Here is a 19,149-nt window from a genome sequence, read left to right on the forward strand (position 1 = left end):
TGTAAAATTGTGACATTTTATCTAACGTCGAATCGAAAGCGACATTAATTTCTATAGTATTTTATATTATTTTCGCGTGCTAAATACACATTCGTCGTTGCTCCCGCGTACCAGGCAACGCGCTCAGTGTAACGAAACTAACGCGTCCGTCGGAAGAAAAAAATAGAAATAAAATGAAATTCGACGAGCGTTGCGTGTACTTCAAACTGAGGCGTGTAAATCATTAATTCATACGACAAGCGATGTGTAAATCCATTTTCCTCGTTGACCGTATACTCCAGCTCCCGTCGTTCGCGAATGTTGCGCAGATTAACGCGTCCCCGCGTTTTCGAATAAATGAATGCCGTAAACGCCGGGGGAAACTTTCTTTTGTTATGCTTTTCCCCGGTGCTTCTCTTTCGTCGCGGGTCATCGCGAGTGAAAAGCGTACGCGCACCGCGCGATGGCTTCAATTTACTGAAAGGACGATGGGGGAGAAGACGATGAACGAAGTCGCTTCTCGGGGAGAAGAACGCGCGGTCACTTTCCAAAAACGTGGCCTTCCGCGCTGCGAGTGCCACGCGCCTGAAAGGGGGATGGTTTTATAACCAGCTAAGTGAATTAAACGCGCGTCTACGCGCCCCGTAACGCATGGTAACGCCGCGGAACCAAGGAAACAAGGGCGAAACGTGGGAGAGCGTGTACAAGTTGGAATTGTTTCGCGATTCAATTTCAGGATAATTACGATGGAACGCCGCTCATTTAAGGAGATCGAGGCACAGAATCAGCAAATTCTTCTCGTTCGTCTCAATTCCAATATCAAATTGGATTTGCAGCTGAAATCCTAGGCACAACACCCCCTTTCTTGTAGTCTGTCACCTATTTACTATTCCTCTATTTATTTTTATTAATATTGTAAGGGACTGTCTTCTCACTTTCATTAACTCGTAGGGTAGACCGGGGCGGTAGTAACACTTTGACTTTGGAATACGCTTACGCAAAAACTATTACAGTTACAAGAACAGTTTTTTTACGAAAATGTTACTTACTTATCTGACATTATTTGAGCCACAACCGTCCCTGACCCCGGGTCGATTGTAACACTGCATGGAGTCGACGGTACCACAAATTTAACTTTACAAAATTAAAGTATTTATTGATTTTAATTATAATAATAAATGAAAAAAGTAAAATTTTTTCAGGCGGAAATAGAAAACGTTTCGGCTGGTGCATTCTTCATGCGATCAATCCTTACATTCAGTACATTGCACCCATTTTTTATTTGGTTTGCTTGTGCTGTGCTATAGGATACTATGCAAACAAGACAGTATTATTAATCTTCTTTGTCACTATTCGGTGTTGTCCCGGTACATCATATTACAATCGCCCCCGACCAGGGTTTTTAACTTAAATTATAAATTTTTTATTAACGAGACACTTGAAAGTGTTAAGTAACGATGAGTATTACTTTACAAATGTCCAGATTAAATATTACAAAATAGAGAAAACTCGTACTTGCAAAGGGAGTATTTATTTTACAACTTTAAATCAGCAAGGAAAAGTTACTTTAGGGTATCGAAAAGTTATTTTCTTCGCTATGCATGTGTATTGTGTATCTATACTGCTAGGATATGGATGTCTCTATTCGAAATGTCATTCTTCATCATATATCCAAAATTTGTGTTAATATCTATCATATATTTTGAGATATTTAACGCGTTACAATCGCCTCCCTGTTACTATCGCCCCCGGTCTACCCTATAGCAGTCGAATACGGAACAATTTTCGAAATTGTTCTCGATATTAGGAATTTCGAAACTGGCGGTGCCAGCTTTGAAATCGCCGCAGCTTTGAAATCGCCGCAGCTTTGAAATCGCCTAATTGATTTAAGTGCGATATCAGGGATAATATATTAACGTTAACGCCATTAGCGTTACTAGTATAATAATAAATTTACGATGGCAGTGTATTACAGTGCTATTAGCGGAGCACTGAAAATGGCACCAAACTGAAAACGGTAACACCATTTACGAAGAATCATTTACACGGCTACTCGATGCAAAGATGAAACCTGCCTTTGCGTTCCCCTTCAGTCTGCCGACTGTTCTCCTCGCGGGATTTGCATCGTTGAAGAGAGATTCGTGGGTTGAAGGAGACGGCGCTTGGCCGTGGCGAATTTGAAATTTAATCGAATTCCAAACGTGTGCCTGCGTGGACCGATTTCCATGAATTTTCCATCGAGGAGAAGAAAGAGAAACGAAAGAACGGCTAGATTAAGCACCTAGCCGAAAAGGGGGAAAATTACGCCCACAGTGGGAAAGGAAGTGGATTCCCGTTTCACTGACGCTTTCATACCTTCAGGGAAACCCGACGAGTTTATACGACGTCGCGGTCGAGTTCGCGCTAAATCTATTTACCGCCGCAAACGAACCCCATGGAACTGCGCCTCCTAGATTCCCCGTCGGAAAAGTGAGAAGCGTTGTAAGCGGAAACTGCCTTCCTCGGGCTGTTTGCGAGACAATCGTTATGATTCGAGTAATTGGGGGCGGAAGCTCCACTGTCCTCGACTCAAAGACAGGTTCAATTAAACTTCCTATGTAAATATCCATTTGTCTATGCACAGAATGGCTGGGTTAAATCTTTGTTGTCTGTCAGAAAAAGGGAAAATGTGAAATAAACACCAAAACACAAAAAGTTTAAGACAAATCCGGAAGGATATTGTGCACTTCGCGACGCTCCTATTCCACTATAAATGGACATTTTTATTTACATTTTTTTATAGTTATAGAAGATGAAAGAACAAAGCTATAAACCTCCCATAATTCCTTCTTATAATTCACAAGAAATTAAGTTTTCTTCAGCCGGCACACTAGGAAAGCCCCTTAATCGTACATGTCAAAGGCCAACGACTTGTATCTAACAACGTTCCTTAAAATGTCTCTAACGATGCAAAACATGCTGATAGCGCGGGTCGTGTCTAGCAGTTCTTGTGCATGTGTTATTACGTATTCAATATTCTCTATTTCCAGCCGCGCTTGTTATTCCGTAGAGAAGTTCCGCGCGCTTGACGAAAGTTTTGCATCGAGATCGAGCCACGTTCGAGCGAGGCGCGCAAAGACTCGTCGTATTTGCGCTCTATAAATCGTTTGAAAGTTTGAGCATTGATATTATCCGTCTCGCCATGCTCCATTCATAACAATCGCAGCTCTTTTTATTCTCGTTCTATTTACACTGCATGTACGTTCCAGAGACGGACGAAGGCCTTTAGAGGCCCTAAGCACTTAAACGATTTTGAGGCCCCCTTATACAAGGTGATCACTCGAACTCAATGTACGATTTCTTAGGCATTTCCGATAATTTGACTGAAAAGTGTTTCTAAAAAAAAGTTAGATTTTAAAACTCAGAAAATTTCTACGATGCCCTAAGCATGAGCTTATTTTCCTTATTGATTAATCCAGCACTGGTACGTTCTGATGCAATGCTCTCTAACGTATGTAACGGGCGCGACAGAACAGTGGGGGCGAGTGTAACGCGGCTTTATTCGCGCCTACAAAAGGCGCGTAATATTTCGAGCATTGAAACAATTGCATCAGTATCCTTATTGACATTTGCACTGTTACATCGCGCTCAAAACTGCCGTCATCTGTCTGAACGAGATTACGAAAATTGATCAATTACACGAGCATACGCTAGCTGTGATTCTGTAACGTGTCAGGTATGCACATTAAGTTCTAAACATACCTGGAGAGTGAACAGCAGTGGGAAGAAGTGGAGGCGACAGCGGTTCGAAGGAAATAGAAGATAAGCGGTGAACCTATCCTTCTTCCTGTTATCCCTCTCACAGTGTATCATATATCTGTGTTATGTATGTATGTGTGCGCAGGTAACTTCACTCACTTGCACTATACATCCAGAGGCTGTTGTAAGACAGTGATAGGTTCACCTCTTTCTCGGACCTTCAACTCGGCCGGCATTGCTCTGTTCACTCTCCAGGTATGTTTAGAGCTCAATAGGTATGCAGATATACACGTACGTACAGTGATAAACAAAAGAATGTTTGCGACACTTGTATTCCTACAAGCTGAGACATAAAAGAAATATACAAAATTCCTCATTCTGAATCAGCAGTGATGCACCCAGAGGGGGGCAAGGAGCCCTGGCACACCCACCAAAGAAAAAAGGAGATTAATATAATCACGACTGATATAATTCAAGAGCTTTGTAGAAAGAAAAAAAAGCTGAATTTTATCCTTTAAATTAATTTGTATAATCACCTAATGAATTTCACTGGACTCGCATTAAAAATATTTGTATCCCTTCAACTCGGCTCCCCCCAAGATTCAATCCTGAGTGCGCTACTGTGTATGCGACGCAAGTTACCTTAGGTAAGTATTTAAACATCGCGATGCTGCAAGCCAGACTTCATTCTACCGCTCACGTCTCACAATCACAAGCGAAGGCTGCAAACCGGCAAAGAATTCATCGAGCCTTGTCGTCCCTACAAATTCACCCGCCTCTGTTTGCTCCTTATTTCACCGCATAAAAATACGCCTATATTCGCTTGACCATCGCTGTCTGCCGTACACGAGCCAAGTGCGTCGCTAGTTAGCCGGCAGCGTCGCTCCGCATTCCCCACTGCATCGAATCGGAATCGTTGAGTTCCCTATAACCGAGAGGCATCTCGATCTCTCAAGCTCTCATATCGTCGCGATTCGTCGAACTGCACGCACGTGGGTCGCTTCACTTACACGCAATTTCATAGCCGGCATAGGAATGCAAGCGCGCGGTAGGTAGGAACGAAGGCAGAGCCGCCCGCAGGTCGCTCCTCTTTGCACTGTCGCACTTACTCGAATAGATGAATGACTGCCAAGACAGTGGCTGGCCAGAGCAGGTCATCGCTGCCGACTCCCCAGCGTCTGCCGAACGCAACGAGGCTCGGCATCCTTCCACCTCCGATTCAGCTGACTACGCCGAGACTAGGCGAATGACCGAATCGCTGGGCCTCGTGACCAGCCGACTGTCACGGGCGCACTGATCACGGAAGCGCGGGTAGTAGAAGCTGTGTCTGTCGTTTTATCGACAGGCAGAGGAAAAAATGGAGGGAACTCTCTGGCCCGGTTTCGTCTCGCAGATTTAACACCTTCAGCTATAAACGGCGTACATACGCGTTAGAAGTGAGTATTAGCCTGACGTTTGGGAGCGTCCTATCCGCGCGACAGCGGAACATAAACGGTGTTAGTTACTCGTTCATAATATCGCGATAATCGCTAGTTAATCCCTCGAATAGACGAACTGGTGTCTGACACAGCAATCTTGGAAAACTGGGAATCTTTAGGAATCCCTTTCTTAAATTCCTTAAGCTGCTCGCCTACCTTACCGCCCACCCCTACACTAGCAAGCAGGTAAAATACCGGCCTCAAACAGAGGGATGGCTCACAATCAGTTAAAAACCAACGACCAGCAGCGTTACGTCATTCTGTACGGTCATTGTAAAATTCTCATAAAACTGTAAAAGTTAATATGAATAAAGACATAGTGGATTCTAATTCGGAGTTAGGTACCTCGACGATGATAAACGCCGCGCGCAATAATTCGTCGTTCCAGTGCAACAGTGAGGGATGACTCACTTTCTAAACTTTTACTCTATCAGTTAAATTTACAATATTCTGCGAGGGATTATTTTTTATATTACCTATTTTTTTTCTTTTCTTTTTTTATTAGTTTTGTTTGTTTATTTTATTTATTCACTTTTGTATTCATTTGATTTGCTAATTGCCAGTATAACTACATACCTAGTTCACTTTTTGTTTTATGTGTTTCTAAACTTTTACTCTATCAGTTAAATTTACAATATTCTGCGAGGGATTATTTTTTTGTATTACCTATTTTTCTTCTTCTCTTTTTTATTAGTTTTGTTTGTTTATTTTATTTATTCACTTTTGTATTCATTTAATTTGCCAATTGCCAGTATAACTACATCCCTAGTTCACTTTTTGTTTTATGTGTTTCTAAACTTTTACTCTATCAGTTAAATTTACAATATTCTGCGAGGGATTATTTTTTGGTATTACCTATTTTCTTTCTTCTCTTTTTTTATTAGTTTTGTTTGTTTATTTTATTTATTCACTTTTGTATTCATTTAATTTGCTAATTGCCAGTATAACTACATACCTAGTTCACTTTTTGTTTGATGTGTTCTTTACTTATTTAGCGTAAACAAATAAGGTTTCAATAAATCTGTAGTTGTAAATAATTTTACTGTCTTCTTTGTTATTTCTCATGAATGATTATGTGGGTCATCTCTCCCAAAGACGCGAACCATCCCTCTTAACGACGAGAGCCATCTCTCCTATCAACTTATAAGAGATGGCCCGATGTCATGACTTCAGCTTTCAACCCGATTTTCAGCGAATATTGTCTTAAAGCAAACGCCAACCAGTTTTTCTGAATCAGTATAAAATTCTCAACACACCAGGTTCGCTCTGATAAAATAAATAATATCAGTACTAGTTTTAATAGCCATTTCATATCAGGTGGACCGAGTGTCCTCAACTTGCCCTGTCAGCGTTATTATGAAATCTATAAATAAATGAGGTGCTGTATGATTATGGTATAATCGCTATTTCATTCCGATCGCAATCAATTCGACGGCCAATGCGTGTAATTAGAATGGATTATCTTGTACGGTTGCGCGGCGGCTGTAGATGTACACGCATGCATAAATTCATTAGCGGATTTCCAGCGGAGAATTGTGATTTGTTATGTATTTGGAGAGGTCTACTGGGCGCCGGCACCGTGCGATTATTATTAGCGATGATCAAAGGGTAGTTTTCGCGTCACGGTGGTTCGCGCCCATACGTCTTAGCTTCGGAAAATCGTTAACGAACGCGGCAAATGACCTGGGTAATATACAAGAGGGGGGCAAGGATAGCGGAGAAATTGGCGGTCGTCCATTTCATTTTCGTCGCCACTATAAACACGCGTCCCCCCGACTTGACGATGCTGCGACCGGGCTTCTCCGTGCTTCCTTTCCGCGCCCGTGGAAACGCGGTCGATAGGAGTTTGATTAAAACAACGTCCAACTACTGCTGACGTCTGCGCGATCTTCCGAACGGGAGTACAATCAATTTTCTCATTTCCGTCTGCGTGTCGTCCTGTAAAATTGTCACGCGCCGTGGCGGAGCTTCGTCTCAGCATTCCGAGGGAATTAAATCTGAATCAATGCAAATAAACTTATCTTCCGAGGGGCACGGATTCTTTATCGGACCGTCGCGATTATACCGGTTCGTCGGGTATCGATGACTTAAACTTTGTGCGAGCAGATATGATAAGCTGGATGTACCTATCAATAATCTGAGAATGCATCAAAATGTTTATGTCTTCGCGGATCGTGCTAGCGACTTGTTTCGCGAGTTTTCTTTGGACGACGTCTTTAAACGGTTTAAAAGTTCGCACAGTTGTTCTAACTACATACGTCGAAGTGCGCGCGAAAGAGAATAGCGACGCACGCTTTGTCGTAGTTATTGAAACAAGCTAGACGCTCGATTGTGTAACAAGTGTTGACACAAGTGGACTGAAACTGGCGGGCAACGCTTTGGACGTACTTTATAACAGGATAAGCTTGGAGGGTGTTCCTCGCGAAACAAGATAATCCCCTAAGTTTCTACCCTCTCAAACATAGTTCTCCGTTGCATTTTCAACTAGCAGCGAAAAAGAGATGTTCATCGTTAACGATGAAACTGGCCGAACGTAGCAACGAAACATTCCGTTTCTTTGTTAAGGGTAGGACTCTTTATAGCGCGCAGCATCGTTCTCGTAGCTTCGATCTATAAAAGCGTTTATGTGTTAATTAAAAGCGCGTATATCTGGCATAACGAGAATTCCCAGTTTTCTATTCTCTCGCAATTCCAAGCGTTTCACACCGCCCGGCAACGTGAATCGGTACGGAACCTAGAAGTTCGGCACGTACCTAATTGAAGTTCCTCCGCGCGACTAATCGCGTTTAATTATAAAGCAAATAATTAATCGTGCAATTTATACACGTGTTCGAAGACGACGCGATGGGACGTGCGTGTGATTGCGCATGCAGAGATCGATTATCGAATCACGCCGGCAATTAAGGGCCGGAAATCACGGTCTTAGAGTATCTGTATCAACTAATCGAAATATACATGCACCGTGCAACGTAGATGCATCGATGCCTAAAATGTAGGTCACGCGGAATTATCCGCGAACGTATCCTATTTTAAAGAGGCTCTATAAATACTAGGATCTCCTCGCAAGTGCATATCCTATCGTTGAAAATTCTTGAGACCCGGCGGGTAGCCGATCGTTAAGGGGTCGAGGCGATCGATCGGGGCCCCGATGTAAATACATCGGGGTGGTTTCGATCGAGAAATTCCTCGAGGCTCCCATCCCCGGGACTACTATCTCTTCTAATTTGTATAAATGGTATTACTATATAATAGAGACTGTTCTACTCTTTCTCCTTAAACCTAATTCCGAGATCGCGAGCAACAGATCTCGCTTAGCTTTATGCCCTCCCCCCGTGCCTTCAGCTCTGTCCTCACCCTCCTGCTACTAAATAAATAAATAAATACGCGACCACTCACCATATCAGGTGCAGGATGAACAGGAATGCACCGGGGACGACGAGGTCGTCGCTGCCGACGCTCCATCGGCGTCGGAATACCACGATACCAGGCATCTCTTGCTCGTTTCGCCGTATCTTCCATTCAAACGTCTACTCGGAGTGTTCAGAGTCGACGGGAACACGGGTCGGTGGTTTTCATCCTCGAATCACCGAGCAACGCGAACTTGAACCTTGGTCTGAGGCCTCTCCAAAACACGATAGGGACGCCAATCGCCACGTCGTCGTCGCTCTGTTCCGCGACGCGCATTTCCGCAACTTTTGTCAAGAAGATCGCGAGCCTCCTCCATCCTCCTGGCGTGGTAGCTTTATCGGAAACCGCTGGAGCCAGTGTTTTCCTCCGGGGAAGGCGTTCTTGACGCACCGTCACCGCCACTAGACGACACCGCGTCACGTTCCGCTGACGGGATCGTCACACTTAATCGCGTCGAGGGTAGTTTCTCTCTCTCTCTTCATCCCTTACTTCTCTCAGAGTTCTGTCAACTGTCACTGTCCACCGGAGTCACAAATTATCTGACGCCCGAAGGGTTTCTTCGGGAGGGTGTCGCGGGACCACCCCAGAGGAAGACGAATGCGCTGGGATTAGCGCGATTACTCGAGCTCGGTAGGCACTCGTCAGCTTTGCAGGCGCAGGATACCATTCGTGATAGTTCAACGCACGTCCCGCTGATTAACGTCTTAATTCCAATCTTATTAACGCCCTCCCGGGCCAATGTGCCCAGTTACAGGAAATGGCCCTTAACTTGCAGCTCTGCGATGCTGTTGAAGAGGAAGGTTGGTGTCTTCGTTACTGGTCCAGCAAGTTGAGTTTCCTGAGCTTCCTTGTCGAGGTCTGATGAATACTGTACCCGGTGTAAAAAGGTTCATATTGTCTCGCGAATTCGTTACGGGTCACTGTTTTATTTCCCTTGCATTCGAAGCTGAACGCGCATTGTGCAACACTGAAAGAGCGTAATACCAACTCACGATTTGTATACAGAACAAAGTTCTGTCAAATTGAATGGGCAGATAAGGTAATGTAGATAACTAAGAAAATCCACGGCCAAACGAAGGTGCACGTTTTTAACAATTTTTAGCTCGTCGTGACGTGACTCTGTCGCAACAGTGAAACGAATTTATTACATGGGAAATGGCACAGGGGTTGCGAGGACAATTCTGAATTTGTGTTAAATCTTCATCGAGCGGCGATGATAGATGAATAAAATACAGGAATCAGGTATGCATCATTTGCGATGCATCTCGCTGTAAGGGATGAATAATGGAATTCTGGAGCCCGTAACTTAACCCGTAGTTAGTATGCATCCTTCTACGTGTGTAGTTACACTTCGTCAGTGGAATCGTTTCACGGTTGGGAAACAGTTGAAACTCTGGAAATGTCTTGATAAAATATTCTCGAAGGATCGCTGAAGCTGTTAAACACAGTTCTTAAGTTCCAAAGTCCTGCCCAGCCTCCTGCGAGCTAGGGCATCGCGGATTTCACCCAGCTAGAGCCTCGAAGGGCGAGATCTTCTCGTCGCCTTTCCAGAAACTCGTTCGGGTCCTACATACGCAATGCCAATCAATGGGATCTATTAAAAGAGGCATAAAACCTCAAAGAACGGCCACTTTGTTCGCCGAGAATAGGTAAATGAGGATGACGTAACTCGCCGCCTTTACGGGGACTAACTATTTTAAAAGCGGATTTTCCTAGAAAGAAAGGATCGGTGCAGCGTTTAGCTTGCCGGAGATGAAACTTCCCTTTGATAGTGGCTTCGCTATCGTTTGAATAAATTCCGGCCCTTTTCCGGGATGACGGACGCAGCGAAAGGAAAATACTAGCGCCGCTTTTACTTTGCTTCTTTCAGCCCGACGCGGAAACTTCGCCAGCCGAGCTCGCGTACATGCACGGAGCTTGTGCAACCCTTGCCGAGCCAGCTTGCCTCCCGATAGCAATGAAACGAAAGCTACGAACTTTCCCAAGAATCATTCCGCGTGTCAGGGCAAGCTGGTGAAACGTGCAATCAATACTAATTAAATTATCACCGTCTACCGAAACAGTTACCTTACTACTTGCACCTCGCCTCCTTTAAGAAACAGAAACCCATTACTCCATTATTCCTCCCTCGGCATTCACGTTCTCTCTCGCCCTCGCCACGACGCTAACTGCATCGTCTTTTAATTATCACGCTTTTAAATAGTAAACGCTCGACATATATATCTGCTATCTCTGTTTCAGGATGTACCTCCGGGCCTTGTCGTCTGTCGCGGTCCGAGCAAGTTAAAAGTCCACGCTTTCCTGCCTCGCTTGCTCGTCGCCTGACGCTGTCAGACACAGAGAAAGCTAGCGAAGGGTCGCGCATTCGCTTTTTCAGCGTCGCTCGTAAGATTCAGGGGACACAAAGGCAGACGAATTCCCTCCGGCGGAGCCGATGGGCCAGCGTTACCGTTCACGGTGCCGCAACGCGTGTCCACGCACCCCTGGCATCGTTCCCTCCCCCCGTATGTCGTCCACCGTGCACAGGGGGTGCATTTTATTGGCGGACCTCCGGCCGACGCCGCGCCACGTGCAGAGAACACACCACCATCGCGAGGATGTCACCGCGAAGAACAATTATCGGCACGATCGTCGAGGTGAGCCACCTCGAGCGCGACTGAGCTAGCCGAGTTCGAGCCACCGTGCATCTTCCACGGCTCGGAGGGTGCTCAATCTATATGTCGGTGGGCGCGCGTGCGTCGCGACGCCTGTGCTGCAGTTGCTGCGTCGCTGCGACGCGACGCCTCGCTCCACGGGACCAGTCGTGGCAGTCGTCGATGATCAGTGGCACCAAGTGGAGCAGGTGACAGTTGACCCCTAGTTGGTGACGGTTCTAGGCTCGATCCTCCTGGCAAACAGCTCGGACGTATTTCTCTTATTCCTGTTCTGACCGCATCTCTCGTGGGATGATTCATTGTTTCTTCTATCTTATTACCGCAGCACGAGATTATAAGCTTGGCAGGCAGGCCTCGGTTACATACTGTTGCGTATGCTCTATCGTGGAAATATCTGACAGCAGTTGGAAAATATAGTATTATTCCTCTATTTAGATTTGTAAGTTACTCCTTATGCGCTAGTGTGATAAGAATACAGGTATAGAATGTGCTCGATCTTTCCTCTATTTTGTACGCTCAATTGTTTTGCTCCCAATGAGAGGATAAAAAGATTATCGACCGTGAATGCAGTGCAGATAATTACATTGAGATTTATTTGCTCGCATTGGCCGATCATTGAGCGCAATTGGAAGGAACCGCTGGATGATTGTAACAATATACATTTGCGTACTGACCTATTTCCGTAACCTTTGACTCCGGCGGTACGTTCGAAATACTTGTACAAGAAAAGTAATGCGAAAATAAATTTTTTCTGTGGTTTGATATTGAAACTTAATACATGTTTACTTGAAAATCAGTAATGTTTATTTAACAATCTTAGAATGAACGACATCCTGTGTGAGTTACAGTCTAAAGAAGACGCGTTATCTACAGAATATTTATTCCAAAAATATACAATTTTTATGGCATTACTTTTTAAAATAGACTAGTGGAATTGCCAGAAGTTAGGGATATACGATTACAATTCATTTTCAATCCTACCTATAATCTTTCATATAGTTACTTAAAAAAAAAATGGAAACGTAATGTTTCGTTCCACAGTTCCTTTGCTGTAATTACTGAAACAGTTACAATACTATGTAAATGAATTTGAACTTTCTTATTTTTACACAGCCAAATATATCGTAGATGGAATATTTGAATAGTTTATATTCGCTAGTTCCTCGCTCGTTCATAATTTTCTATGTACCAGTCGACAGTTTCTTTAATGGCTTGATCGAATGGCGTGAAGTGAAAATCTGGTAAATACTTTCGTAGCTTCGCATTGCTGGCTGTTTTCTTGTATTGTCCATCGGCTGCTGATGAATCGTATATCAGCTTCCCTTTGAAATTGAAGGCCTGTGCAATTGCTTCGGCAACTTGAGATATTGTAACTTCTTGGGACTCGTCAACTATTTGTTACAAACATAATTATTTGGATAATTCAAGCAATGCCACGCACTAGTTCTCTATGTGCCTTAAAATGTACCTGATAATATAATTGGCTCCACAGAGTTATACTCTCTCAGCACCCATACTATCAACTTAGCTAAATCTAAACTGTAAATGAACTGTCTTAAAGGCTTCCCAGAACCCAGTACTGTAAACGTTTTATCTTCGGTATTACCTATAACATAAATGTACCCATTCCTGTAATCTTCCGCAACATAATAGGTAATTTTAAAAAATTTATTAGAACATTGTATACCATCTTCTATTATGTCATAAAGTCTCCGCATTAAGCCTGGTATAACGTGACTGGCACTAGGATGAAAATTGTCATTTGGACCAAATACATTGCAGGGAATGACGCTGCTATAAACTCTGCCATACTGTTCGTAGTAACCCCTATTCGCGATATCTATAAGGCGCTTGGCGTAACTGTAACCATAATTCGATTGATGCGGTGGTCCATTGTGAATCTAAAGAAATAATGAGAAAGGAGAGATAAATTTAATATCAATCAAAGCTCCGATAAATAGAAATATTAGGTAAGCCATTTACCATAGTTTCATCGATAGGATATGTGGTTTTATCAGGGAATATACATGTCGACAAACAAGAAATAACTTTAACTACACCGGTCTCGTGTGCAGTTTGTAATACATTGTCGTTCATGTGAATGTTGTTCCGCTAAAAGTTTAAAGCATATGCTGCGATAAATTCTGTACTAATAATACACCAGTGGTTCAGAGTTTACTTCGTTTACCAAGAAATCCAAATTATGTGCCATGTTATGGAATAGACCGCCGACCATAGCAGCCAAGTGAATGACATGCGTTGGCCTGTGCCTTTCGAACAGTTTCTCTGTACTTTGCTTGTCGCTGAAACCATAACACGTATACTTTCGCTACTCCAACCATATAATTAATATATTGATATGCGAATAATAAACAACAAACTACCATAAGTCTGCATCTTTGGATCCTACGAATATCCACTTTTCTTTTTCATTTTTCTCTGTGTTAACGACACTTTGAATAGCTCTACCTACTAATCCTGTTCCACCGGTCACAAGTATAATCCTCTTGTCTTCAGACATGTTGCATGAGATCTACGAAGAGCTTAAATGTTAAGACTGGGCTCCTTTTATCAGAACTATAATTATATACAATACGAGTTACTTAAACTCTCAAGACAAACAGATTATTTCTTATTTCGCACTGCGCTTTTATTCTGCTGATGTGGTTGATCTAAGTATGGAACGCTTCTATAAATCGCATATGTTACTATATGGTTGACAACTGAATAAAATCATAACGTTTGTAGAATTGTTATCACATGTTATGTATGACACCAATATCGCATATGTTCGCTTGCTTATTAGTAATACTCTTCAGAGACTTACATGTCAAAAGCAAATGCCAATAAGTGGTTCACTAATGTCAAAAATCTTCTGTCACTAATAATAATATTCGAAATTGATGAAAATTGAGGTTTGAATTTCACTGTATAATAAAGACGTTCGTCGCCATCTGCTAGCAAAAATGGGGTATAATTTGATTAAAGTATTGTTAATAATACGTCATACTTCTGATCATATAAATGAAATGTTATTAATAAATCGAGTACACTTTCAAATTCTCTACGTACGATTTAGAATATACATATGTACATACAGTATAATTTATTATAGAATTGTATTGTAACTGTTCCAATGATTCCGTTACTTATTTATTTACGATCTGAGGCTCTAGGTTTGTAGAGAAACTGTAAATCATTATATCACTGTATTAAACAAAAGCATTGCTTATTTATTACTCAAAAGGATGTTTTAAAGTTTGAGCACAGACGAGGTATAGGATAGACCTATCACCTTATAGATGTTCGTGTCGCCACCCAACTGTGTTACCGACCCATAATTTGAGGCACAGACGAGGTATAGAATAGACCTATCGAGCAATGTATTTTTGTGTCGCCGGTTTAGGGGGTCCTAGGACCCCCTTGCCATTTTAGTGTCGCATGCAACGTTACCGGTGAAGTCTCAAAACAGATTGTAACGCTACGCGTGGTAGGAACTAGAATTAAGCACGAGTAAAACTAGTTTATGTTTTGAGAGTCAATGCCCGCGATTTACAAATGTTTCTGTTAGAGTAACAATTTAAAAATCATCTTATGAACATATTTCGTTCAACGGAAAAGAACGGAGGAAGAAAATAAAACGATATCACATTCGTCTTTTAACCTTGCTGTCCTATTCCGGTTTATTTAACGCAAAACAAATTTATTTAACATACAAATTTATATAAACAACAACATTATTTGTGGAAGACATGCTTTCATGATGTAACGTGGAATACCTCGCAAAGGAATTGTAACTTTGTATATTTCAATAAAATGCTGAAGCAGAGAGGACTTTAAAAATTGTGAAAAACTCAACAGTTCCAGTATCTCGCTGAAATATTCCAACTTGCACTTATTCTTCCATCTTAACACTATATTCGTGTTCTGGGGTTCGGTAGGAACAATCGAACAACATTTTAAGTTACATATTTTATTCTTACATTCTACCATAGTATTTCAAGTTAAAGAAATTCTTATATACGTCTAGAATATTTGACAATCGCAGCCATCGGCTCGGTTCTCACCGATTACCAGGTCTCACCGCGAGGAGGTTGCTGCGCTTGGAGACCCGTAGAGAGATAGATGGAATCAAAGTTCCATCGATCTCCCTTTACATGAAGCCTACTAAACCAAAGAGATGGATGGAAACAAAGTTCCATCGATCCCTTCGGTTTAGATATAGAATCTAGGGAACTGCCAAGCAATCACTCGATTAAAAGAAATTCAGGAAAGAAGGAAAGGCGAAGGGTAAGCATGAAACAAGTATTGGACGGCGCAGTTCCTACCACCCTGCTGTCCAAGTCGAAAGGGAAAAGCGCTCGGCGCCTCCCAGACGATTCCTGTTGCTCCGATGCGACTCGTCAGGAGCAAACACTTGACCTGACTCAAGCCGTCCAACACGGAGATTGGGTAATCGAACCGGGTGACTTACGCAGGCAGTGTACCAAAAGGTGCACCCCCTACGCCCGAAACTTTTCCCTTTGGACAAGAACACCAAGGGATGAAACTGATCCACCCATACCGATTCCATGCTCAGTCACTTGCTTCCGCAAACGGAAGCAGCGGTAACCTCCTCATCACAGATGAGGAGCCAATAAGCGAACAACAAAGTTAATGATTTAGTGACTGCTTGGCAATTTTACATGGGACCTTAAATACTTCATACTATAATAAATTAGCCTAGCCTACCTTAGATGTCTTCTTTCACTGTCACTTTGCACGATCACTTTTCACTATCACTTTTCACTAGTTTCTTTTTAAATATATCGTGTTATTAACTCCATTCCCCGAGTAACGGTGAACCTGAAAAGTTGAAACAATCAACTACTATATGTTAGTAAGGGTGTGGTCGGCCTGGAAAGAAATTAAGGAAAAGCTTATTGAGTTGGAGACGATCGAGATAATTTCGACCAACACCAGAGCACGCACGAGCATGCAAAACCACCGCAGAGATAAGTACTTGAAGGAAAGAGCAGAGAATGTAGACCCATCGATGAGATGCATGACAGAGTGACAGAAGTCACAAAAAACCATCGAAGACATAGACGAGATGAAATGAATCAGGGAAAACCATCGAAGACATCGACGAGATGAAATGAATCAGAGAAAACCATCGAAGACATCGACGAGATGAAATAAATCAGGAAAAACCATCGAAGACATGAAATGAATCAGGGAAAACCATCGAAGACATCGACGAGATGAAATGAATCAGAGAAAACCATCGAAGAAATTCACGAAAATGAAATAAATCATTTAAACCCATCGAAGAAATGCATCAAATAAAATAAATCATGCAAACCCATCGAAGAAATACATAAAATAGAACGACTCGCGCAAAATTCTCGAAAGTATGCATGGAAATAGGACAGATGATGGAAAACGACCGAAGAAATCAGATTCGACATTCGCAAAACAATAAAATTTTAAATGACTTACCGAACCCCAAAATTTCATAAGCACCAAGCGAATAAACGAACCCAGGCCAGAGGGGCGAGAGGCTGGCGGAAGAACCAGGGTTGAAATCCTGACCAGGTCCCCAGCAAGTTCAGCAGCTCCGGGGGGAGGGGGAGGAAGAACTAGGTCCCCAGCAAGTTCAGCAGCTCCGGGGGGAGGGGGAGGAAGAACCAGGTCCCCAGGAAGTCCAGTGGATCCAGGTGGCTCGGCAGCTCCAGAGGGGAGGGGGAGGAAGAACCAGGGTTGAATCCCTGACCAGGTCCCCAGGAAGTCCAGTGGATCCAGGTGGCTCGGCAGCTCCAGGGTGCCCGGAGGTCCTTCAAGTCCGGAGGACCGACGACGACTGAGTACATGAAGATCTGTGAGCTCCTTATGTAGACTTCGAGGAATGATGTCCCCCGATGAAAACAAGGTCGACGGTTAGTTACAATTGCGAAATCCAGCGAATTCTTCGGCAAAAATGGATTTTCGGCTAAAATATCCATTCCAGTGGCTATTGCTGTGACAAATAATGTTAACAACATTTACACTAACCGCCCAGTATAAATTATTATTAACTATAATCGATAGAACTCGAGATATCAAGGAATTTGTAACATTTGGCCTTGGATTTGCAAATGATTTTCTGCGCCGGCTGAATTCTCTTTTATTCTCAATGTTTAATCGTTCGATACATTAATGTTAATGCTTATACATATCACGTAGTATTATTTATAATGTATAAATACGTTTTAGTTGAACTTAGCGTAAGTGAATAGTTGCAGGAATATTTGGAGAAATATGAGCGAGATACTTGTTTCTCCCCCTTAGTTACTAACATCGGCGAAGTATAGGCTAAAACGATAGACCTATCACCTTATGGGAATTCGCGTTCACATCACTAACACGTAGAGGCACGGTACTCTATGAAACACTTTTTGATTACAAAAGCAGTTTCTGTTTTTAAACATCCTTCAGTTTCTGAAAAAGTCTTCTAAGTAACGGGTATATCTGAATGGAATTCTGTTAAATTAAAAGGCCTCCCACATGGTCCAGTAATCGATGAAATTGAGAAATCACGAGATAATATGCACTATGCCATGCACACACTTCACTGAACCGATGAATTTCTCAGGGCTAGACAAACTTTTAAGACACTCATGCATCATGCAACTTTCTGCGAGACTTTTAAAATTAGATTTTCCTGTAAATTTCAGTGTTGGCGGTAAACTAATATTAGGGGCAAACGGAATCCAATCATTATTACTTCACTGGAATGACTAAACAGTGCATTAGAAACTTGTGGGAATATCAGTAACAGCGTGAATTTTTAATACTTTTTTCGGCGCACGATACGTGAAAGGGTTCGCAAGGGTACGCAAAGTGCTAATAAACAATGTCATCTTGCAATTTATAGCTTGCACGGGCTTTGAAGAAATGCCATTTCTGAACGCCATAGTGTCTTGATCCACGAAATGGATTTTCGGAGAGAAATCCGCGTGAGTCGTTGACCAACCGAGCCAAAGCATACCGTAACAAAAGCCTACCCTCTTATGTCAAACTCTCTCTCTAAACAAGTCACACGTATACAAGTACGCAACACCTTTCAGCATTTCAAACATTTCAGAGTAGTTGCTGAGTTGGACGCTGTTCATGAACAGAGGTCGCTAAATTCAGTCCTGAAATTATGGGTCGGTAACACAGATTGGGTGGCGACACGAAGTCCCATAAGGTGATGGGTCTATTCTATACCTCGTCTGTGTTTGAGGACTGATTGTAGTAGCGAGATACTGTAGGGATAGTGGCAGCCACATTTGAATCGTTTCTTGTAGTGTGGTAGGCAGTGCGTATTCACCTCACATATTTTAATAATTATAGATGCATATTTCTCTTCAATTTTCATTATTTTTACAATTTATATTCGTGAATAATCACTTCATTAGTATATACTTACAATTAGACGTCTGTATATACTAATCTGTAGCAAACACTTGTTCATAATTAGCGGTACGGAGCATGCGTAGAATGCAACTAATCAAATCCAGGCAGATGTTGGTGCTCTCCCCCCCCCCGCAAATGCATATCAGTCCCCTCTCCTAAAGTTACAACTCTTCCTCCGTCTTTATATTCCTATGTTCATGGTGTAATCCTATACCTGGTCTGTGGTTTGAGCTGTTGTCCGAGTTGTCTCATTTACCGATCGTGAAACATTATAACCACCTAGTGGTGAAATGTACGAACTAAAGCCAAAAGTACTTTTGTACCAGGAAATTCAGGAATGTTATTAGGGACACAGAATTGTATAGGAGGTATGCCTCTATCCTTATTGCACATGCTCTCCTTCTCTCTCGCACGATCCGCGCTTTAAATACCTCCAAGTTTTTCTCGGATCCTGTTAACACGGGAGAATTTCT

At 42.6% G+C, this 19,149-nt stretch overlaps 2 protein-coding genes and 1 long non-coding RNA gene across 16 annotated transcripts in view; 1 reads left to right on the plus strand and 2 right to left on the minus strand.

Moving 5' to 3' along the window:
* Inae (inactivation no afterpotential E) overlaps nt 1-10,994 on the minus strand; it is a 50,307-nt gene extending 39,313 nt beyond the window's left edge. For 2 of the 10 annotated variants that reach the window (XM_076831153.1, XM_076831155.1), the window contains exon 1: nt 8,592-10,474. In XM_076831153.1, the coding sequence (XP_076687268.1) occupies nt 8,592-8,686 (95 nt within the window). In that variant the 5' untranslated portion in view covers nt 8,687-10,474. Of the gene's footprint in view, nt 1-4,359; nt 4,436-4,826; nt 4,961-8,591; nt 10,475-10,670; nt 10,810-10,851 lie in introns of those variants that run through there. The other 8 variants (XM_076831148.1, XM_076831151.1, XM_076831150.1 and 5 more) reach the window with 8 other exon arrangements.
* Nucleotides 1-13,159, plus strand: part of LOC143378983 (uncharacterized) — a 79,602-nt gene extending 66,443 nt beyond the window's left edge. Inside the window, exons 1-3 of one of the 2 annotated variants that reach the window (XR_013088400.1) lie at nt 4,567-4,797; nt 4,835-5,153; nt 10,474-13,159. This is a non-coding gene — a long non-coding RNA (uncharacterized LOC143378983). Of the gene's footprint in view, nt 1-4,566; nt 4,798-4,834; nt 5,154-10,473 lie in introns of those variants that run through there. The other variant, XR_013088401.1, reaches the window with a different exon arrangement.
* Gmer (GDP-L-fucose synthase-like protein) lies at nt 12,039-14,531 on the minus strand. Of its 4 annotated transcripts, none has more exons than XM_076831184.1 (8): nt 14,356-14,531; nt 14,085-14,211; nt 13,642-13,790; nt 13,446-13,560; nt 13,241-13,369; nt 12,945-13,158; nt 12,726-12,863; nt 12,039-12,648 (listed from the first exon to the last, which is right to left on the minus strand). In XM_076831184.1, the coding sequence occupies exons 3-8, from the start codon at nt 13,776-13,778 to the stop codon at nt 12,413-12,415; spliced, it is 969 nt and encodes a 322-aa protein (XP_076687299.1). In that variant the 5' UTR covers nt 13,779-13,790; nt 14,085-14,211; nt 14,356-14,531; the 3' UTR covers nt 12,039-12,412. The 4 variants fall into 4 exon arrangements, with proteins under 4 accessions (XP_076687299.1, XP_076687298.1, XP_076687297.1 ...); XM_076831183.1 differs by having other exon boundaries at nt 14,330-14,531; XM_076831182.1 differs by having other exon boundaries at nt 14,311-14,531.
* Between the last annotated feature and the right edge of the window lie 4,618 nt (nt 14,532-19,149).

The sequence above is a fragment of the Andrena cerasifolii genome, chromosome 2 (assembly GCF_050908995.1).
Source record: "Andrena cerasifolii isolate SP2316 chromosome 2, iyAndCera1_principal, whole genome shotgun sequence".
NCBI lineage: Eukaryota > Metazoa > Arthropoda > Insecta > Hymenoptera > Andrenidae > Andrena > Andrena cerasifolii.

Excerpts from the sequence above, each read along its gene's own strand:
- Gmer (XM_076831184.1), bottom strand. The coding sequence starts at position 13,778 with ATGTCTGAAGACAAGAGGATTATACTTGTGACCGGTGGAACAGGATTA. Across the intron at positions 13,561-13,641 it reads TCCAAAGATGCAGACTTATG|CGACAAGCAAAGTACAGAGA; the intron begins GTAGTTTGTTGT and ends TTATGGTTTCAG. Across the intron at positions 13,159-13,240 it reads ATCCTATCGATGAAACTATG|ATTCACAATGGACCACCGCA; the intron begins GTAAATGGCTTA and ends TTATTTCTTTAG.